Source organism: Cyanistes caeruleus, chromosome 17, assembly GCF_971803275.1.
Source record: "Cyanistes caeruleus chromosome 17, bCyaCae1.hap1.1, whole genome shotgun sequence".
NCBI lineage: Eukaryota > Metazoa > Chordata > Aves > Passeriformes > Paridae > Cyanistes > Cyanistes caeruleus.
The window spans coordinates 4,595,192-4,614,910 of NC_141717.1; the positions used below are offsets into that span (position 1 = coordinate 4,595,192).

At 41.6% G+C, this 19,719-nt stretch overlaps 1 protein-coding gene across 38 annotated transcripts in view; it reads left to right on the forward strand.

Annotated features, from left to right (window-relative positions):
• The window catches only part of RBFOX1 (RNA binding fox-1 homolog 1), a 1,112,502-nt gene that overhangs the window by 844,838 nt on the left and 247,945 nt on the right, over positions 1-19,719 (forward strand). Inside the window, exons 1-2 of one of the 38 annotated variants that reach the window (XM_086854505.1) lie at positions 8,523-9,183; positions 14,085-14,124. The exons of 31 other annotated variants lie outside the window; for them this stretch is intronic. Coding sequence is in view for 2 of the 7 variants with exons in the window: in XM_023936568.2 (XP_023792336.1) it covers positions 9,040-9,183 (144 nt within the window). In the remaining 5 variants the exon portion in view is untranslated. Of the gene's footprint in view, positions 1-7,236; positions 7,351-8,519; positions 9,184-14,084; positions 14,125-19,719 lie in introns of those variants that run through there. 6 more of the 38 variants (XM_086854507.1, XM_086854508.1, XM_023936577.2 and 3 more) reach the window with 6 other exon arrangements.

Consider the following 19,719-nt stretch of genomic DNA (forward strand, 5'->3'; position numbering starts at 1 on the left):
AACAACTGGAAATGTAATATGGAAAGGACAGGGTCCCTGGACAATTGAGGAGAAAATGCAGTCAGGAAAAAAAGCAACTGCTTCATTCAAAATTGGTGAATAAACCAGAGGAGAAAGAAAGGAGCCAATATTGACTCTGTGTATAAAATTGGACTTTCTCACGCAGTACTTCTGTCCCCATCTCAAACTAAACGACCCTTTACAGGCAGCTTTGTATCAATTTCTTATGCAAAACTTGCCATTCTGCAAGGGTTAGAGAGCCAAAATTCCTAAGTTAGAAAAAACAAAACAACCTTTTCCTCCTAGATGCTGGCACAGGGGTAAGATGGGGTCATGGCATTGGATACCTGTCTTCTGGAATGGGATTTTGGAGAGTGTGTAGATGCCTACCTTGGAAAGCCTTGGTAGGGATTCAGTATAAACTGAAGCTTAAAGCTACAAACCCCTCGATTTTAGGTCTCCTGAGTATATCTTTATCTCTTTGGGTAAGCTGGGTATTTAACTAGATCCTGTCAGCCTTGGTCACAAGAATTTGAAGTTTTAGTTAAAATTCAGATTCAAATCCAGAAGAAAGAATTAGAGATGATGGAGTCACTGAGCTAAATTTGAAAGTGACTTAGCCCATGTTATGGGGTAGGGCCAAAAGGATGAGGAATATTTTGGATTTTGCTGATAGATGATGATAAAGAAAGTCCTCGAGGGAGCTGCAAAGGAATCCTTCATTGCCCTGGAGGGATCCCACACTCTGGGGAGAGGACAGACAGCAAAGGGCTGGGGAAGAGGAGACAGGGAGCATTTCTTGGCTCAATACATGAGCATGTTCATATCTATTTGTTATACATAAAATGAGTCCAGCATTGAGGACTAAGTATGGTGGACTTAGAATATATGAGGGGATGTTCAGATGTGGAGAAAATAATAAAAGAAGTGGTTTCACTGTCGAAGGAAACTGTGCTGATGTCCAGTGAATTTAATTGCTACGGGAGAAAGAGGCAACCTTTACATAATAGCATAATTAATCTATCACTTGTTCTCCTTCTGAGATTTGATATGCTTTTAATTTTTAAGAGATTAATAATAGTTCATTAAAAAGCTTTTTGATCAAGATGTGTTTATGTTGCCCTACTATGTATTTTTACAATTACATTTGATGGTCCTTTGGTTATTTAACTTTTATTGCTGTTACATGGAAACAAGCTCTAAAGTTATGTGCTCCTGCAGCTCATTTTGTCCTCAAAGTTAAGTTCTTGCCTTGTGAATTTATAAAAGCAGCAAAGTGTGACATGTGGGTAGTACAAATGATGGAGCAAAACAAAACAAATGGGCTAAACCTCTGTGGGTTAATGAATTTGTGTAAACATTTTAGTTTAAAGTAAGTGTTTTATGTGTGAACAAAACAGTAACTTATGTCTATATAAAATAAGAAAAAAAAAATTGTGTAAAAATAATTTTCAGTGAAATATGTACAGTATGTCTTTTTGTCAAATACTCTTTCCCCTGTCTGATACTTGACAAACTGCCACAAGTGGCAGCAGGGGAAAATAGGCTTTGTCACTTCAGGTCCAGCTGTGCACTTCTGAGTAGTCTGTAGCCCCCCCCATTCTATGGACTAGAGCTTAACAAGGTGTACAGAATTTTCTGTGGTTCATATTCCTTAATTTTTTTAGATTACTTAAAAAAAAAAAAAATCCTGAGTTTTTAAATTTCATTGAGTTAATTTTATAAGGGTAATATTGTCGTGTCTTCTCATCTGAAATTGTGGAAAAACCTTGCAGGGCAAGACTACACATGGCACACTTGTTGTCCCTCTGAGCTTGTTATATAAAGAATAACCTAAATGCTAATTATTAAGTGGACACCTGTGTTCAAGGGGTCCTTTTGTGATGCAGGCTTGCACCAATGTGTCAGACCCAAAGAAGTGCTCTAAGGGCCGGTTTGGAAGAGTTGATTTGGTGTTGTGGCAGTAAAGCACGGGGGGTGTGAGCACCCTGTTCTTCTCTAAATGAAATGTCGTGGTGTCTGCATTACCTCTGTGCTAAGGGAGGTGAGAGTGGCATCCACAGAGGATTTTTGCTGCACCAATTTCCATTTCATGTTCTTGGGTCTGTCTGTCTGTCTGTGTCCCTGCTTCCCGAGTCTGGAGGTAGCAGTTTAGGTAAAGCTATTTGAGTTTTTTTGTTGTTTGTTTTTTCCCCAGCCATGGAATGTCCCATCATCTCAAACTTTCCCAAACCGGCGCTGCTGCCCTCATTGCCCCTGCTGTGCCATGGTTCAGCATCCCCAGACCTCCTGCTCCTCCTGCCCCGGCCTCGCTGCCTTCCCAGGCTCTGTGCCGAGTCTCGGAGCCGCTGGAGCCCGGGGGGACGGCGAGGCACGGCCGAGGGCAGGGGGGGATGCCGAGGGCAGGGGGGGATGCCGAGGGCAGGGGGGGATGCCGAGGGCAGGGGGGGATGCCGAGAGCAGGGGGGGGATGCCGAGGGCAGGGGGGGGATGCCGAGGGCAGGGGGGGGATGCCGAGAGCAGGGGGGGATGCAGAGGGCAGGGGGGATGCCGAGGGCAGGGGGGGATGCCGAGGGCAGGGGGGGATGCCGAGGGCAGGGGGGGATGCAGAGGGCAGGGGGGATGCAGAGGGCAGGGGGGATGCAGAGGGCAGGGGGGATGCAGAGGGCAGGGGGGATGCAGAGGGCAGGGTGGGATGCCGAGGGCAGGGGGGGATGCCGAGGGCAGGGGGGGATGCCGGGGGCAGGGGGGGATGCCGGGGGCAGGGGGGGATGCCGAGGGCAGGGGGGGATGCCGAGAGCAGGGGGGGATGCAGAGGGCAGGGGGGGATGCCGGGGGCAGGGGGGGGATGCCGAGGGCAGGGGGGGGATGCCGAGGGCAGGGGGGGATGCCGAGGGCAGGGGGGGATGCAGAGGGCAGGGGGGATGCAGAGGGCAGGGGGGGGGATGCCGAGGACAGGGAGGGATGCCGAGGGCAGGGGGGGATGCCGAGGGCAGGGGGGGATGCAGAGGGCAGGGGGGGGGGGATGCCGAGGGCAGGGGGGGATGCAGAGGGCAGGGGGGGATGCCGAGGGCAGGGGGGGATGCAGAGGGCAGGGGGGGGGGGATGCCGAGGGCAGGGGGGGATGCAGAGGGCAGGGGGGGGGGGATGCCGAGGGCAGGGGGGGATGCCGAGGGCAGGGGGGGGGATGCAGAGGGCAGGGGGGGGATGCAGAGGGCAGGGGGGGGATGCCGATCCCCGGGCAGCTCCGGGCGGCTGCCGCTGCTGGGGCCGTGTCCGCAGGGAGGGCCGGCTGTGTCCAGCTCCCCCCGGGAATGTGCCATGCCCCTCCATCCCCGAGTGACCCGTGTCCCCCAGATGAACCGTGTCCCCCCAAATGACCCGTGTCCCCCGCTCGGGCCGTGTGTGTCCCCCGCTCCAGCCGTGTGTGTCCCCCGCTCCAGCCCTGTGTGTCCCCCGCTCCAGCCGTGTGTGTCCCCCGCTCCAGCCCTGTGTGTCCCCCGCTCCAGCCGTGTGTGTCCCCCGCTCCAGCCCTGTGTGTCCCCGCTCCAGCCGTGTGTGTCCCCCCGGTAGAGCCCTGTGTGTCCCCGCTCCAGCCCTGTGTGTCCCCGCTCCAGCCGTGTGTCCCCGCTCGGGCCGTGTCTCCGCTAGATGGAGCGCCCGGAACGGCGGAGCGGGAGCGCACCCGAACCGCCCCCCGCTCCTGTTCCAGCCCTGTTCCCAGCCCTTTCCAGCCCTGTTCCCAGCCCTGTTCCCAGCCCTGTTCCCAGCCCTGTCCCAGCCCTTTCCAGCCCTGTTCCCAGCCCTGTTCCCAGCCCTGTTCCCAGCCCTGTTCCCAGCCCTGTTCCCAGCCCTGTTCCCAGCCCTGTTCCCAGCCCTGTTCCCAGCCCTGTTCCCAGCCCTGTTCCCAGCCCTGTTCCCAGCCCTGTTCCCAGCCCTGTTCCCAGCCCTGTTCCAGCCCTGTTCCCAGCCCTGTTCCCAGCCCTGTCCCAGCCCTTTCCAGCCCTGTCCCAGCCCTTTCCAGCCCTGTTCCAGCCCTTTCCAGCCCTGTCCCAGCCCTTTCCAGCCCTGTTCCAGCCCCCCAGGCTCCCCACAGAGTGCCCCCAAATAGGGGGATCACCCCTGCCAGGGAACGCTGCTCGGAGCTGCCCCTCGCTCTGTAAAAGCAGAACATTTTATTTATTGTGTTGCCTTCCCCCCCACCCGAGCACGTTGGTGGAAATAAGGGCTCTTGGCTGCTGCTGTTGTTAAAAATCTAGTTATTGCTGAATGCTTGTGAAAGGTGTGTTGAGTGGTGCTGAAGAGGTTAACTCTGCCACAGAGGCTTGGGAGAGGCTGGGTATGAAGTACTGGAGAAGTCAATGGATGTAACACCGTGCTTAATAGAAACAGAAAATTAGTGATTCTTACTTGCCTGAGGTAAGCACAAGCCTCTGTAATGTCCTGATCTTTGTGCAAAAACCTACTAAAGGAGAGCAATCTGAACATAAACTTGGTATTAGAAATAGGGATAGTCATGACAAGAAAATACCACTGGAAGGGTGAGATATTGCCTTTTAGTTTATGAGAACAGAGAGGAAACCCTTTGATTTAATATTTTTTGACAATACAGAGTATTAAAAAAAAAATCTGCTATATTACCCCACTTTATTTTAAAAAGCTGTAGTATATCTACAGAAAATAGAATACTATTTGAAATACAGGGAGAGATATCGATAATTTATAGTAATTATGAAAATGTTACTGATCTATTCAATTTTATAATACGCTGCTTTTCTTGGTTTCAAGTCCTAGGAGCTATTTTTTCATGTGGTGTTAGATAAGGCGTTAGGATAGAGAAAAGACTGCTCTACTATTAGATTCTGTGCCACTTGCTTGAATTATTTTTGTACCGCATCAACCGCTTTATAAAGTTGAGAAGAAACTACCTTCTTCACATGGAGCATGCAGTCATGATTTATTTTTTCTAACACTTGATGTCTGGAGGCATACAATACTGGGAATACTGCATGTCTCCTCTATGTGTGAACTTCTTAAGGCAGGCTACTACTGAGAGGAGTTTGAGTGTAAAATGGTGTGTGGTGGAGCAGGTGATGCGTTTCGGAGCCTTCCTTTACTTGATGGAAATGGTTTGAATGTTAGACAGTCTGCTGTGGTCATTCCAAAGGTTAACTTCTAGGTCAGAGGTCTGGAAATGCAAAATTTGGACTTGAGTTTGAAGTTGACTACCAGGTCACAACGAACTGAGTGGCTGATTTTAAATAGAACGTGTTACGTTAAATAAACAGATGCACTGCTAATCTAAGTGGGTTTGGATTTGTAAGTCAGCTATGTGAGAAGTGCTGTTGGTCCTTTTTGCTTCTTTGTTTCAGAGCTTCTCTGCTTTCATCTTTTTAATTGCAGATTCAAGATTGACCCAGGCTTTCCTGGTGGCATTTTTCAAATGGTGTTCTCAAAGGATGTGGGGAGAAAGTGCCTGTGGGCAAGTTCTGTGAAGCATGACATGGGCAACCCAGAGGGGCTGGAGGAGGGACTGTTCCCTCTCATGGTGTCATTGCATCTCAGGTGGATCCATTATCAGTGTGGAAGAAGGTTTTATCTCCTAGAATGCTTCTAGGAACTCCCACAGAGGCTGATGTGGGCAGTGTAGATGGTTGGCCTTTTTTTCTTGTAAAATGTTGGTATTTGTTGCTAATTGATAGGAACTTGATAACATCAGCAGCTGAGCGTGGGGTGAGTTCAGCTGCTGACCCAAGAGGGCAGAGCTATGGAGGGAAATGTCACGTGCTGAAGGTTATTTTTGCAATTGCACGCTCTGGTTGTGGCAGAATGAAGGGAAAATGGAGTTGTTGATAATTTGCAGGTGAGGTGTGGCTGGGGGCCGTGCTGGCCTGTGGGAGTGCGTGGTGCTGCTCCAGGGACGCTGTCCCTGTGCAGGGGCAGGGAAGGTCAGGCTGTGCACAGCCATTCGTGTCCCTTTGGCACAGCTGAGGTGGCACTCAGGGTATATATAGCCATAACTGGGACTGTGGGGCTGATTAATGGGCTGGGTTAGGGACAAAAGTGTGTGTAAACAAGGAAATGGCTTTAAAGAAGAGACATTGATTTTATATTTATAAAAATAAAACACACTTTGTTACCTTTTTTCTTTTTAGACATAATGACAAGTTATACTTGGAAGGGATGAAAATTGGTAATGACTTTCCTCTCTGCATCTCTTGAAGGAGCATATATCAGGCTAAAGAATTGTGTTTCTTTTTTTGGTCTCTTACACTGCTGAATTATGTATGTTTATTGTTTGTCTGTGTATAGGTGATTTGAATAGTTAAGATATTGCTGTTCTTGTTTGAATAATATAATTATGTAAATGGCAGGATTTGTGGGTCATGTTTTTCTGACTTCAAATTGAGTGAAAATTAAGGATAAAAGGCCAATGAGAAATTCACTTTTACAATGACTGTTAGCTACATTGACAGTGCTAAATTCTCTTGAAGTAATTGTTCAACACACTGCTTTTAAGAATTTAATCTGTTTTATGGATGTCCTTTTAGCTGTAAAATAGAGCAACAGACAGAAGAAGCTTTGCTTGACCATCACCACGTTCCAGAACCTCACTTTGGGAAATTGGATAGACTTATATAGTTCCAAACTGTTTGGCTAGGAAGCATGCTGCCTTTGATTTTGACATAATATAGAAGGAGTTGGTTACCTTACATAACGTATTTGTTTTTCATTAAACATGCTGATAAGGTCTCATTAAAGTGCCATGTATTATTTATGGTATTTCATATGAAACTGAACTGAGGGAAAACTTCTCTCAGCTTAGGGCATTTGCAGAATAACAGCCTTTCTGGGCTGGGAAAAAAATAAAAAGAATGAAGAAAAGTATGGCATACTCCTGTCAGAACAGGAGGCTGCTTAAGGCACAGAGAAAGAATGAAAAAAGGAGAAAGGGCACAGAGAGGGTTCATTTCCCCTCCTCCTCGCTCGCTCTGTGGCATGAGGGGTTTTTTGGTTGCTGGTTTGGGGTTTTTGTTTGGTTTTTTTCCAGTGATGGGGGTTTGTTTTGGGGTTTTTTTTTGTGAGTAAATAATCTGGGCTGTTCTAGTAGATGAGTCCATGATAAACTGCAACAGCATGGGTGTTTCCTAAGCCAAAGCCAGTTCCTGTGTTGTAAGTTTGTGCTCGATTGTCCTGGTGCCGATTACCGAGTTACGGTTTTGTTGCATTGACTGCTTTTTCTTTGAGAAAGAAAATTACATAATAACTGATTCTGCTGGAAAATGTTCAGTTTTGCATGAAGAAGACTTAGTGGATCTAAATCAGTCTCTGAGGTCTGTGTGGGTGCAGGTATGTGTGCGCACATGTAGAATGAAAAAGAAATGATTTTTTTTTTAATGTAGCACCTGAGTTGCAGTGACGTGTTTTGATTCTGTTTCCAGTTAAGCGGGGACTATTATTTGTTTTTAAGGTGTGGATCTTTTATCAAACCAGTTATGCCGTTGATAAAATAGACTTTTCCTATATGTGGGTTATTTGCTTATTGTTGTTAGCATTAAACTCTTGGTCTCGGCTGTGTTTTGTGGGAATTATGTATCCTATAAAATAGGTGATTTTCAAATCTTCTTTAGAGTCCTTTTAAAAGAAGGAACCCCTTCAAAACCTCAGGTGGGTTCTTTGAGGTTTGACCTTCTTTCTTGAAGAATTAATATTTAATTAATTTGTCAAATTCTAATTAAAAATAGTAATATCTTCTGTTATACTTGAGTTGTATCTCAGGAAAAAAAAAAAGACCTGTAATATAGGACCTCAAGGACAAGCTGTAGTATAAATTATTTGATTTGCAGGTCACATCCTACTTTATTACATAAAGACTAACTAGATCTACTAATGAATAATTATTACTCCATAAAATAAAGGGGGGGGGGTGAATAAAAAGCTGGCAAGAGTGGAATACTAATTCTGAGGTATCGTTCTCAAAGTAGAAAGTAAACATTAAATTCTGAAAATTGCAAATGTAATTTTTCCATGTAACCTGATAGGGCAGTCCTTGGTAATAGATTGACTAGCTGTCAAATAAATTTGTAATTTTAGATGAGATGGGCTTTAGACCAATTTTAAGATACAGTCTTTATCCAAGTGTGCTCCCCTCCCCCCAGTCAAGTAGACACAGTATGCCAGAGAATCCTGCTTCATTCCCAGTGTTTCTGCTGCAGTGGCTACACAGCTCCTGCACAGTTGGACTGTAATGCTTTTATAGGCTTCTCTGGGAAGCTGGATAGCGAATGAAATGTAGATATAAAATTAATTTGTGTTTTAAAAAAGCTCACGTGCTGATAGCGCCGTGTGTTTGCTGGAATCCTCTTGAGTAGCCAAGATTCTTTCCCTTTCCTACTTTGTGCTTCATACTTGTGTTCTTAGAAGGGGAAAGCCCTTTTCCAGTCAGGTGTCCTGGGAGGGGGGAAGTGTGTGAGTGTGTCTGTGTGCGTGCAGAATCATAACAGGCATCCAGTCCCAGCTGGGCAATGACACTAATTGCCCAGATCTCATGGATGCCTGCGATGGAGCACGCTCACTTTCTCTCCTTTCCTAGCCTCTCCAGGGATTTTTAAAATGCAGTATTTGAATTTTGGTGAGTGGTAAAGACCCTGCCCTAGGACCCATTTGACAAATGAGAAGCTGTGCAGCATCAGCACCAGCCGACTGAGCCTCACTGAGTCTCTCTCTCTCTCTCCTAGTCAGCAGCTACTGTTGTGAGACAAGCTTCAGCTCTCTGTCATTGAGGAAGTTCCATTTGCTCATCAATAGGCTGCAGGCTGTGTCTTCTTTTTTTCCTCTCTGTTAAAAAATCATAGTTTAAACCTACCAAGTTGCCTTAGCTGACAAACGAATGTAGGGGCTTAGCGCTGGGGAGAGGAAAGGCGTTGGAGAAACAGCGTTTCTTATTTAAATAATCGAAAGGGAGGGGAAAAAAAAAAAAGAAAAGAAAAGAAAAACAACAACCAACCCGTAGTGACAAGATAGGGCAAACGTGCTTGCATGCAAGCCCCCTCACTTGTTCTACGTAGACTTCAGAGCAACACCATGCAGCATCCCCTTACGGGTGCAACCTGCGTGGCACTGCCGAATGTGGGCATGTGTCCCCAGCTCTCCTGTGCCTTGACTTTTATGTACTTACAGCAGGTAAGTTTGCTTAACTTTTCCTTTTCCTCGCACCGCTTGCTTTGTCAGCGTCGTTTGGGGGATTTGCAGTCGGGGAGGTATTTTTTCTGTGTGAATAGACTGTATAAATGTCTCCCACCGTGTGGAGCGAGTGCTGTTGCCTGCACTTAGGAATGTGAGAGTGAGTAGAAAATATGTTTTAGCAGAGCATCGAGCCTTCGCATATCTTCCGGTATTTTGGTGTTGGTTTATTTATTTTATTTTTTTTTTTGCGGTCTCTGTTGGTGATGTTTATAGATATTTAACACAGTACTGTGTCTGCATTTCTCGTGGATGCTGTAGCAGTTTCAGCCATAAAGGACTGCTCTTTATTCACTTGCAGGCATAAATTATACTTCTAATGTAAATGTGCCCAATGGCAATTTTGTTTAAGCCTTCTTTGAAAGCAGGAATTTTAAGTCTGTGTTAAAACATGCTGCTGATTAAAGCCAAGCTGATTTTAGTTCACAGGGAAAATGATGATTTATAAAGATATAGCTGTGCAGAATACTTGTATCGCTGAAGTATATTGGACTGGGTTTAAAAAAATATTTTGGTATCAGCAAAACAATACCAATTTCTACTCTTTTTTTTTTTTAAATTTCATTTCCATTGTACTGAGAGGATTTTTTAAAAATATTTCCTCCTACTCTCTCTTCCTAAATTATTTAATATTTGGTACTCCCTCCCTGCTATAATGTGAAATAACTGGATAATACCATATATATTTTTTTTTAACTAGAATTTTGGAATCATCTTTGTATCCTGCTCTATTTTATAACTGAATCCACCATTACAGAGTCATCTAGTAAGTGTGTAGAGCCAAGACAGAAATATGTTGTCATGCAAAAATGATTACTCCTCTTTATTCTGTTACTTCTATTGAAACTTCAGGAGGAAAAAATATTCTTGTGCCTACTGTAACATATAGGGGCATTTCTTCCAACTTCCACCACAACAGTTTCTGTGCATATTGACTTCCCTGAAAGTCTCTAACTTTATTTCTGCATTCACAAATGCCTGAAAGATGTATGGCATTTCTTTTTGTTCCTAAAGACTAGATAAAATGGATTCACAGCTTATTTTTATTTGAGGATATTTGTTTTTCTGTTACTGCTGAAGGAAGAGAGCTTCAGTATTTTCAGGTATAAACCCTTCTGTAGATTTTTTTTTTCCCCATGTAGTGTAGTATAAACCATTTCTGACTTCCAGCTCAGGAGTGCATAATAACAGATCCTTGCATGTGCCCTAGATTATCCATGTATGTGGGAGGGATTCATATGTCTGCAATTAAAATTTGCATCAGATAAATATGATGTATTTAAATTTCAGTGATTTGCATGCCATAACTAAAATGTGTGTTCATGGTAGTTCTGTGTTCTGGATCTGCTTTGGGAATGGCATTTATAGATCAGCTTTTAATGATCCAGTGTGACTTGTGCACTTAGTGGTTACATACAGAATGTACTCCTGTGTTTTGTTCTGGATTTGTTGTTTTGAGTTTGTCAAAGAACAGTTTTTATGTTGAAGACAGGACTTTTGAAAGGAAAAATGGGAATTCAGGTGAGAGGTCAACGTGGCCACACAAGGAGCTGATAAAGGATAACAAAGATGAGGCTGGGTGCTCTAATAACCTTCCTCAGTGAGATATTGCAGTATCATTATGCAAACATATCTATAGCATGGCACTGCTTTAAGGTTTAAGGAACTGTGCAACTCTAATGAATACTTTAAAACAGGGAATTCAATTGCATCTATTCCATCTGAGAGAAAGATGAGAAGTGATTGCTAATGCACTTTACAACGCGCTGTATCTAGCGGATAATTTTTAACTCTTTAAGTGGATTAACTGCCACACTGAAAGTGTTTATTAAAAGTGTTTGCTTTCTCATCTCCTTCACCCTATTGTCAGTTTGGAATCATCCTGCCTGTACTAATCACAATTATATAACAGGTTGAAAAGTCTGATAAATTTACGATGAAAATTGTGGCAGGTTCAAAATTCTGTGCTTGTTGCTTCTTTTGATTGCTGGTTGGCATTTTAGTTATTCTGAATTCCTAGAGAGTCAGATAATCATATTCTTAATTCGGATATGATCTCTTATTTTATGCATTTGGTTAAGTATTTGTTTAGAAACAATGCTACTTTATCTCAAAATTAGCCAGGCAGAGAGGACTGAGTTGACATCACCTGCAAAGCCAATATAACATGGTTCTGGTTTTAAACAGTAAAAGAATAAGAAGTTATTTTTGAAAAACATTAATAAACTTTTACCATGACAATCTACTTGGGTTTTTTTCTATTTTTTCCCCTATCTGATAGTTTAGAGCAAACGAACAAAAATACTTGGTTTGTACGTTTAGTGCAAATACCACTATTTCAGCGAAACTGTAAATGTTTTTCTCTCTCTATCAAGTTGTCTATTGATCTTAAATACAGGTGACCTAAAAGCTTTATGTGGCAACTTAATAACTAGTGAATCCCCCCTGCCTGTGCAACCTGTGACCAGCAGTAAATAGACATTATGTGAAGCTATCTAGTATTTTTTTTTTCTCTCTAAAAATTGCATTTGAGATATATCTGCTCACTTGCACCTCAATTAAAATCACCTCAGACATCTGTAGTACAATTGAGCTCTCAGTTGTTACACTTTGCTGCCTATTCAGAACTTTGGAAGGTAATTATTCTTATTTTTGTGTCTACATTGGTATTCTGTCACATGTAAATTTTAAAATTGGAGGTGAGTCTTTCTTGAAAGTCTGTGAAAGGCATTACATTCTTCTCAAGATGGGCAAGCCACTCTTTATTACTAAACTTTTATTTATCCTCATAGCCATGAGGATGCTGGTTTTCTGTGGCACTGAATTAATAATTTGGGAAAAATCTGTGTTTTGGTAGTGATTTAAAATTGGCCATTATTTATTTGAGCAAGTGACATCGCTTGGCCAGTTTGTTTAGGATAAATGGATAAAATATTTTCCACAGTGTACTACAGAAGTGCTCTACTGCTCTTTCCAGGGTTAGAAACATGAGTATTTGCTCTGGTATCTTTCCCTTTACACATGTGTGTCATGTTTAAACAACCAAATGAAGAACTGTTTTGTTTTTTTTTTAAAACAGTTTATGCATGGAGGATGGTTTACCTGAAAATATTCTAGCTTAACTCTTGAAAATGAAGTTGAAAATAAATAAAGGACGGAGGCCTAAATCATGTTATAGGTTAGCTCTCGATAAGATATTCACTTGAAAAAGCCAACAGAAACTGAAGAATGCTTGAGTTACTTTGAAATGCTCTGAAATTATGTGGACATTTTCTTAATGAGATGGTTCTAACTATGGGAATCCAGAGTGACTTTTCAAAGAACATCAAAACCAAAGTGACTGTGTCAGTGGCAGCAATGAACAGAGGGAGAACGTGGGGCTGGGAAGTTTTCACTGCGTCACTGCAAGGACAGGGCCAGCTGGGAAAGTGTGGATGCATTTGGGGGTGAATTTTCCTTAGTGTCAATATTTAAAGATGCAGGAGAAGGGAAGTTGTATTTGTAGCACACCCAATCTTTTGGTAGCATTTCATGGGTTAGAAACAGCTGCACACTTCTTTTCTCCTTAATATGACACATCAATGCAAAACCAAATTTCTGACCAAAAGTTTACATCAAATGCTGGCCTGAAGTAATTTTTGCAGCAAAGTGTTGACCACTGGTAAATTGGGATTTGGGGTATATTAATGGAGGCTTAGCTCTGTTTTCCTGGGTATTCTGCTGGGGTTTTCAGAGGAAAGTGACAAAACAAACTGTTGTTCTGAAACATCACGGAATATTCCACGTCATGGTGTACAATGCTGCTGTCGTTATTTTAAAATTGCTATTCTTTTTTTTTTTTTTCTGTTTAATGATGATAGATGTGCTTTGTTTTAAATAGTGAAGTGGTTTGTACAAAGGGTAATTCCTCTTAAATGGAGCAATTGCTCATAGTGGACATTCACAGATCGAAAACAATTGAACTGAAACTTCAATATCAACCTTTTCTGTCTTTAACAAAGTAGTTCGTGGTACGGTTCTCATATCAATGATAAAAAGAATCCACCATGAAAACAAAGCAGAAACCAACAAAACCTCCCATCTCAGCCCCAGCTATTCCATTACTGCTTACATGGTAAATTAGTGTAATTTTATTTGGGCCTTAAGCATTATGGCTATGGAGAAAAGCTGAATTCCCCTCTCAGTTACTTATGTCATGCTTCTGGATCTGATGATTTATCGGAGCCTGAAAGACTTTTTATCACATTCTTTCTTCATGGCTTAATTTAGCGTTGATTTATTTGGTAGCATTTTCAATTGATGTAGTCAATAGTGTCAATAATGGAATAAGGATTAGAACAGATTATCTTTGTGCTAAAATTGTGTAAAGAATTGAATGGATGAGCAATTCAAACAATTCCCGGACACAGTTTAACTTTTTTAATAGATCAAAAGCGCATCAATTGCTGAATGCCACCATTGCAGTTACAGTTCTAAGTATCTAGCTTTGCATTTAATACTTTGGTGACCCTCCAAAGGTTCAGGTACGCCAGTTGAATTCAATAAGTGATGTTTTATGGTGACACTGTTGAAACCAATCATAGGAACGCTGCCTTTCTTTACCTAGTCCATTTATAGTAACCGCTCTGTGGTTCTCCTGTAAAATCAGTTAATCTGACTTTAGTTCTTGAGAATTTTAAGCATCTGTTCTCTTATAAATTGGAGTCTTTGCACGATTTTGTTCCTCTCTCTGCTATTTCATGGCAATTTTCATGTGAGAACGTACAACCTCTGCTTATGACTGCATGAGTGCAAAGAAGTCCACGGTACTAATGCTCATTCACCATCTGTTTTTCTTACAGCTGGGCCTTGAATAATTGTCCAGTAGCTGATGGACTGAGGGTAGGCAATATTTTCAGGGTTTTCTGATTCATTTAACCAGCTTGGCTGCCCCAAGAGAAACACAGTGCTTGTTTATTCATATGTGTAGGGTAAAAGCCTGTGCGATGTCAGACAAATTATAGCACTCTGGTAAAACAAAAAAGGAACTACCATGCTACAGACTGTATCCTGTGGATGCATTTGTACCTAAGGGGGCACTGTGGCACTCCGAGGGAATTTCAGTGTGTGAATGAAGCAGAACTCAAAAGGTGGGAGTGCAGCTGTTGCATCCAGGAGTGCTGTTAATGCGGATTTTGGGAATGATGTCTTGCTGTTTATCCTGATCAGGGTAAATAAGATCGTTTGGTACTCAGCAATAAACTCGAGAGCTGTATTTGTGAATCCACCTGTGATTGAAGCCCAATTTCCATGTTTACATATCTTTTGTTTCCCAAGAGCTGCTCTGTTGTTTTCCAGAGGCTAATGAGAAGTGGCTTAGAGATCGAGTGCTGTGCAGCTCTCACTCTGAACAAGAGCTGGTTTGGGGCATTGAACTCCAGCCTTGTCAAACAAGGTCAGGCTTACAAAAGCGAGAGAGGAGGTGCTTTAGTGAAGTACTCTCCTCTTTAAATACTAGAAGGAGGGGGTGAAAAAAAACCCAACCCGAAAAACAAAACCAACTCCAAACACAAAAACCCCTCAACAAACCAGAAGAATCTGTTAAGAAGGTTACCTGCTGCTTTGGACTTTAAGAGCAAGAGCAGTTGCAGAGGAGCTTCCCTGTGACAGGAGCAGGTGAATATTTTTGGCTTAGAACCATTGTTTTTCTCCAAGTGACCTCTTTGAACATTTTAAAACGTTTTATCTGAAAAGGGATGCCTGGACATTCCATTGTGAGCTATTTGTAAGTTATCCCCATTTATTATATTTGCTAAATATGTATATGGATGGATATTTTCTGAAAAAAAAAAATATATGTGGTGTGGTATTTTATGCCAAGAAAAGTGTGTGGTGGTTATGTAAGCAGGGGTTTTTCTCAGGGCAGCCAGGAGATATTTCAGTTTGTTTAGATTTGTTTTGACCACAGCCATTCAAAGCCAAACTGACATTTTGTTTTTGGTTTTCAAGGTGTGCATTTCTGAGTTGGTAAATAAGTACCATGGTCATGTTAATATTAGTCCTACTAAAAATATTTTCGAAGTATTTAATAGGTGGTATAAATGAAAGTGATAAAAATTGTGACACTGGAATTTATCACCTTGTTTTATAGAGTTAGAATAATGTTGGTGGAAAGGAGAAGTCAACACCCTCTAAGAATCCTTCAAGCTTTCCTGCCTTTTAAAGGTGCATGTGCGATTGATTTATCAGTTTTAAAGTGTGATGTGTAGAGCAAGAGCTCTCCTGAGAACCTCCTGTCATTTCCTTGCTGGCATTGCTCATTTCCCTCCGAGTTGCATAGTGCAGCACCATTGACTTCTTTTACATTTTGCTTCCCCTCCCACTCTGTCAGTGCAGCAGCCCAGTGAATTTAATTAGAGAAAATAGCATATCTAATGTCTGTGCTATCCTGACTAGTTGTAGCTGGGCCTTTGGTCTTTTGCACTAGAGCAGGCTCCAGCTGTGGAGAGATCTCGCAGTGTTTTGATCCTGCTCTTTCTCGTTGTGTTGAGCACAGGCAGAATCAAAATTAGCTACTGTAGTAAGAACTGAAGTGTACAGTGAATTATTTTTTGTTCACAGTGAGTCACTGATTTTTACTTTTTCCACCAGAAATGGAAAGAAGAATTCTGTGGTACTTCAAAATTGAAATACTTAAGATGTTCAGATACTCATGAATAAGAATGCAAGTGCTTTCATCTTGGGCCATCTTTAAATTTACCTTTCAACCCTTTTTCGAAATGCACCAGAAATTGTTGCTCTTCTGAACTATAACATCTTGAATATGATTTTTTTTGTAACTGTACATTGATTTTATACTGTTGTCTCATATTTGTGTTTTGTGTATATACTTATAGTTTTAATATGCCTTGCCTCAATTCCTTACTGACTTGCACTAATATTTATTATAATTATGATGTAGCTTTAGAGATCACTTTTTTGGTTTTGCTTCTAATAGCAGTTTATTTTATATAGCCATATTTTATTTTATAGCCATCATCATGATCTCTGTTGTGAACAAAGTCTTGTGTACATGAAATAGTTAATTACAGATATTGACTGTAGGCATGAAGCTTAATTTACAAACAAGGAAAGATAAGTTTTTAAATATAAGCTTATGATATGCACAATCTTTCATGAAGAAGTGTGAAATTTAAACATTTTTTTGAAATAAGTTAAAGTAAACATTGGAAAGGGAGGCAAAAAACAAGGTTAAAAGTTCTCCCCGAGAAGAAGATTTTCCCAAAACAGAGCTAGTGTGAAAATTTGGGGGTGAGAAGAACTTAGGCAGCCCATATATTCCATGTGTGTCCCCTCCTTAAGCTTTTTTCCTCATCATGTATTAGTCCTGTCTCTGGGATGTTACATGGCTGCATGGCTCAATTAATGCTCTGTGGCAGGAGGAGGAAAAAAATGTCTCTGTCTTGTCAGAAGTGAAGTTATTTACTTTCAAAAGCTGACAGAATAGCACTGCAGGGGCTTCATTTATTTCCGTTCAGAATGTCATTATTGTGTAATGCAGAGGGACTCCTGCATGCGTTGCAGGGTTATTCCTGTAATCTGGAGTCTGCTGGATGGCTGCAGAAGTGTAAAATGGCCCACTGGAACGTTTCCCTATTCTGACTTCAGCTTGTTCACGTTTGCAAGGCCGCATTCCAAGTGTCTTAAATATTTATGGCTTCAGACAGCGATGGATGTTTGTCCATGGTGCTGGTGCTGGGCACCTTTGGAGCTGTGCTCTGGCCTGGCTGCAGCCCTGATTGCATCCTCAGTCACCTCTGTAATGTGTGCCATTCTCCCTGATGGGCAGCATATGGTTTGAGTCTGCTTTTTCAGCACTCCTCTGTCTCTCATGCTCTCTGGTTTTCCCAAGTTTAGCCCCAAAAGGAATGTTTTAGCACAGAATGTTTCATGAAGATTACTTGCCATTTCATCTCAAAGTTTGGGAAAACACTCAACTTTGCCATTGTTGCATAGCACATAGTTCAGGGGCAGGATGAGTAGTTTGGATATTCCCTACCCAAGTTCAGTGTGTCTTGCTGCAGAAACACGGGAGTGTTCAGAAACTGCAGTTCCAAGGGGCTTGGTTTATTTTTTCCTTTCCCTTTGATACCATCTCTTCCAGCTTCACTTGGAATACCAGGCTTGGCATGTGCACTTGTGCCTGTTGCTCTTTGGAAAACTTTTTTGATACACCAAAAGTAAAAACACTGAAGCAGAGGAGTTCAGGAGTTCTTGTGCCCTTCTTTCTGCCTCTTCTTAAATAAATAAATGCTCCAATAGAACATTACTTAATTTGGAGAGGAGTCACATTTTTTGTGATAGTTGATTTATTTTTTTTTTTACTTTTTAGGTGTAAACCCTCTTTGATTAGATTTTTTTTTTTTCAGTTTAGCAAGGTAAACCAAAAATTATTAAAACGCCGAATTAATTTGTGAGTACTAGATTTTATTTGCACACAACCCATCTTCAAATGAAGGGAAAAGGATTCTGCTTGCTCCTTTCCTGCTTTTCTCTTCCTTTTATTTGCAGACATAAAATCCAATAAATTTCTATTGCAGTTGCTGGGCTTGGGGGAGAAAAAGGAGAGGAAAAGTACAAAGCTATTGGGAAGCGTCAAACACGGCGGATGATGAAGTACATTTCATAGCAGCCAATTCCAAGCCCAAAATCCCTGTTGTGCAGGAAGGCTTCCCAGCTCACACAGGAAATTCAGCCATTGCACGCAGAGTATTAATGATTTATACACCCCGCACCGCTGCTTTTGTTCCCTCGCAGAGCCGGGCTGTGTTAATAAAGGAATTGCAGGGAAAAGGGTCCTGCCATGCTGAGTTGTTTTGCTCAGTGTGCTGGACGCTGCCTCATAAATCAAAGGAATTTAGTGCTTTACAACCTTTCAGAGCTGCTGAGGGTGGTTGTTTTTTTTCCTTTTTTTAATCTGATACACCTAGGAATATTTTCATTTCTTTTCTATAAAGAATGAATGAACTACTGGATGAGATCTATCTCAGCTGTTTTAGGGTTGATTGGTTTGCTTCACAGTGGCATTATACTTCCATTTGTTTTCCATTTGGATTTATGCTTTATGCTGTTGTCTATGGAAGGAGACTAGCATGGTTTTATTACCATAAAGAGATGCAGATCACATTATATTCTGTCTTGTTTCTTAGAAATAACTAAATGCAATATAAAGGCAAAACACAGTGGCAGTAAGCAAAGCAGTTTTATATTCTTTACCTAAAATAAAAACAAATAATAACACTTATTTAACATTATACTTTTAAAATAATTGTTGTTTTTATTAGCAAAAATATGCTTCAGTGTTCCTCTACAATACACCGGTGATAATTTTTGAAGTTGCTTTTTTTCCTGGAAACTCTGTTTCTTAATAGCAACTGCAGGATTAGGTACTTAATTTTGTATTGATTTATGTAATCATCCTTTTCAAATAGCGGAACAATATTGATAATATGAAAGAAAATACGTATTTAGATTTGATTATAGAAATAAAGGTAAAGAAGGATTTTTTTTTTTAATCTCTGAAATTTTGATATGAGCTACAGTATTGAATAATGTTATGGGATATTGCCCTAGCAGAAAGCCACTTGGTTGGATGGTTAAGGAACCTAATCTTTGCTTTCCACTGCCTCTTTAAAGCAGGCTGAGAGAGGGGATGGGAAATAATTGCAGGGAATGTGTTTTGCAATCAAATGGTTTTCCATGGGCATCTTAGTGCTGTATTACACAGCAAGTACAGTGTGTTTTAGCCTGTTTGGATTGTTCAGAGTCATAAATTCAGGTCCCTTGTAGTACAGAAAATGCAACAGTCCTGTCCTGGCTTGGTCACAGTAGAAAAGGCGATTCCCTCTGAGTTTTGTGGAAATAATGATGTGGGGATCAGCATTGCAGAAGTTACAGCTCCCTAATACTGAGAGGAATTCTTGGTAGTTTTTGTGATCTGCAGGCAAATAAATACCTTGTTCTGTGTTTTCCTCCCTGGTTTAAATATCACAGATTAATATAAGGCAGGTGCCCAGTAAATGAGGTTTATGTTTATAGAGCAGCATGGCTGTATTTGTTTGTCCTCCATTATTTGGGTGCGTGAGTGTTTCATTGTATTTAATTATGTCTGTGAGGCACAAGACAACAGTCAACATCTGCTCTATTGTTGCCGTGCTTTACAGATAGCTTTGATGGGTTATTAAACAATCTATTTTTCAAACAGCAAACAGGGAAATAAGCTGCACCCATATTATGTAATTTTGTAAAGGTACATTATGTAATTAGTCGTCTAGTATTTGCACACTAATCTTTTCTTTTGGTTGGATATGTGCTGTTCTATTTTTAAAAAAGTGATGATCCTTGGCACTTTTTAAATTTTCTAGTTTCTCTGTGGCTTGAGTTGATTTTCTCCCTACTAATTTGATTCCACCATACATTTTATATTGAAATAATGCA